At 49.5% G+C, this 1,127-nt stretch overlaps 1 protein-coding gene across 1 annotated transcript; it reads left to right on the top strand.

The window, feature by feature from the left end:
* The first annotated feature begins 452 nt into the window (after positions 1-452).
* Positions 453-923, top strand: LOC135820072 (craniofacial development protein 2-like). Its single transcript, XM_065333378.1, has one exon. The coding sequence runs from the start codon at positions 453-455 to the stop codon at positions 921-923; it is 471 nt and encodes a 156-aa protein (XP_065189450.1).
* The last annotated feature ends 204 nt before the right edge of the window (positions 924-1,127 follow it).

Here is a 1,127-nt window from a genome sequence, read left to right as displayed (position 1 = left end):
GTGTTAAGGGAGGCATATTTGTTGGTTTATGCTATCTACACATTTGACCAAGACCAGAAATCGGCTTTAGCCCGGTGTGAAAAAACCTGGTTTTCCTTTGATGCAGGTTTGTCTTCTTATTACACTCTGTACGTTGACAATGTGATGTACGGTGGTGGAGAGCGGTTGCATTTTTTGGTGCTCCGCTCTCTTGGTGCACATCGGTAGCACAGAAAGTAATGGCAACCTACTGTGCGTGTTTTATTCTTGTGGAGTAGTGGGCGAGCGGTGCTCGGGTGATCCTTTTGTTTCATGAAGAAAGTTTTGAGAGAGCCGGTCCACGAAACGGTCAGCAAAGAAGTTCAAGGAAACCAACCAAAAAAGGGACGGAAAACTCACGATCGTATCAGTTTGGGACATGGAATGTTCGAACTCTGCGAGAGCTGGGCAAGCTACATCTTTTGCTGAAGGAAATGGCACGACTCAAGCTGGATATTCTGGGTCTGTGCGAAACGCGTTGGAGCGGAGAAGGCCATTTCTCCATCGGTGACAAGTTGGTAATTTCAAGCGGCTCGCAAGACGGTGGATATGGCGGAGTGGCTGTCGTTCTGAGCGCAGCGGTGAAGAACAAATCGTCTCTTGGTGGTGCGCATACAGGCGACTCATGTTCCTATTACCATCATCCAAGTGCACGCGCCGACCTCGTCATGCTCGGCGGAGGAAATAGATGGTTTTTAGGAAAAATGCAAGCTGTCATTGACGCCATGAAGAGTCATCAGGTATGTGCAGTCATGAGCGATTTCAACGCCAAGTTGGCATTTGGGAGAGACTTTGAAAGCGAGGTTGGGGACTATGGCCTTGGACAGCGCAATGAACGTTGGGCCATGCTGGCTGAGTTCTGTAGGATTAATGGCTTGTGTTCGCAACACAGCTTTTCGGCATAATCTGCGCAGTCGCTACACATGGATATCTCCTGGTGGTCACACCCGTAATCAGATCGACTGTCATGATCAGCAAGTCGTGGTTCTCAAGTGTGCTGGATTCCAGAGCTCGCCCCGGCGCTGAATGTGACACTGGTCACCATCTAGTTACATTGAAGTTACGCACCCAGCATTTCCGTAGGGTTCGCTGCAAGTCTATGGCTGTGC

Source organism: Sycon ciliatum, chromosome 6, assembly GCF_964019385.1.
Source record: "Sycon ciliatum chromosome 6, ocSycCili1.1, whole genome shotgun sequence".
Taxonomy (NCBI): Eukaryota; Metazoa; Porifera; class Calcarea; order Leucosolenida; family Sycettidae; genus Sycon; species Sycon ciliatum.
This window is presented reverse-complemented; position numbering and strand designations above follow the sequence as displayed.

What these genes read in the sequence shown, in the direction of transcription:
- LOC135820072 (XM_065333378.1), top strand. Translation starts at nt 453, where the DNA reads ATGGCACGACTCAAGCTGGATATTCTGGGTCTGTGCGAAACGCGTTGG.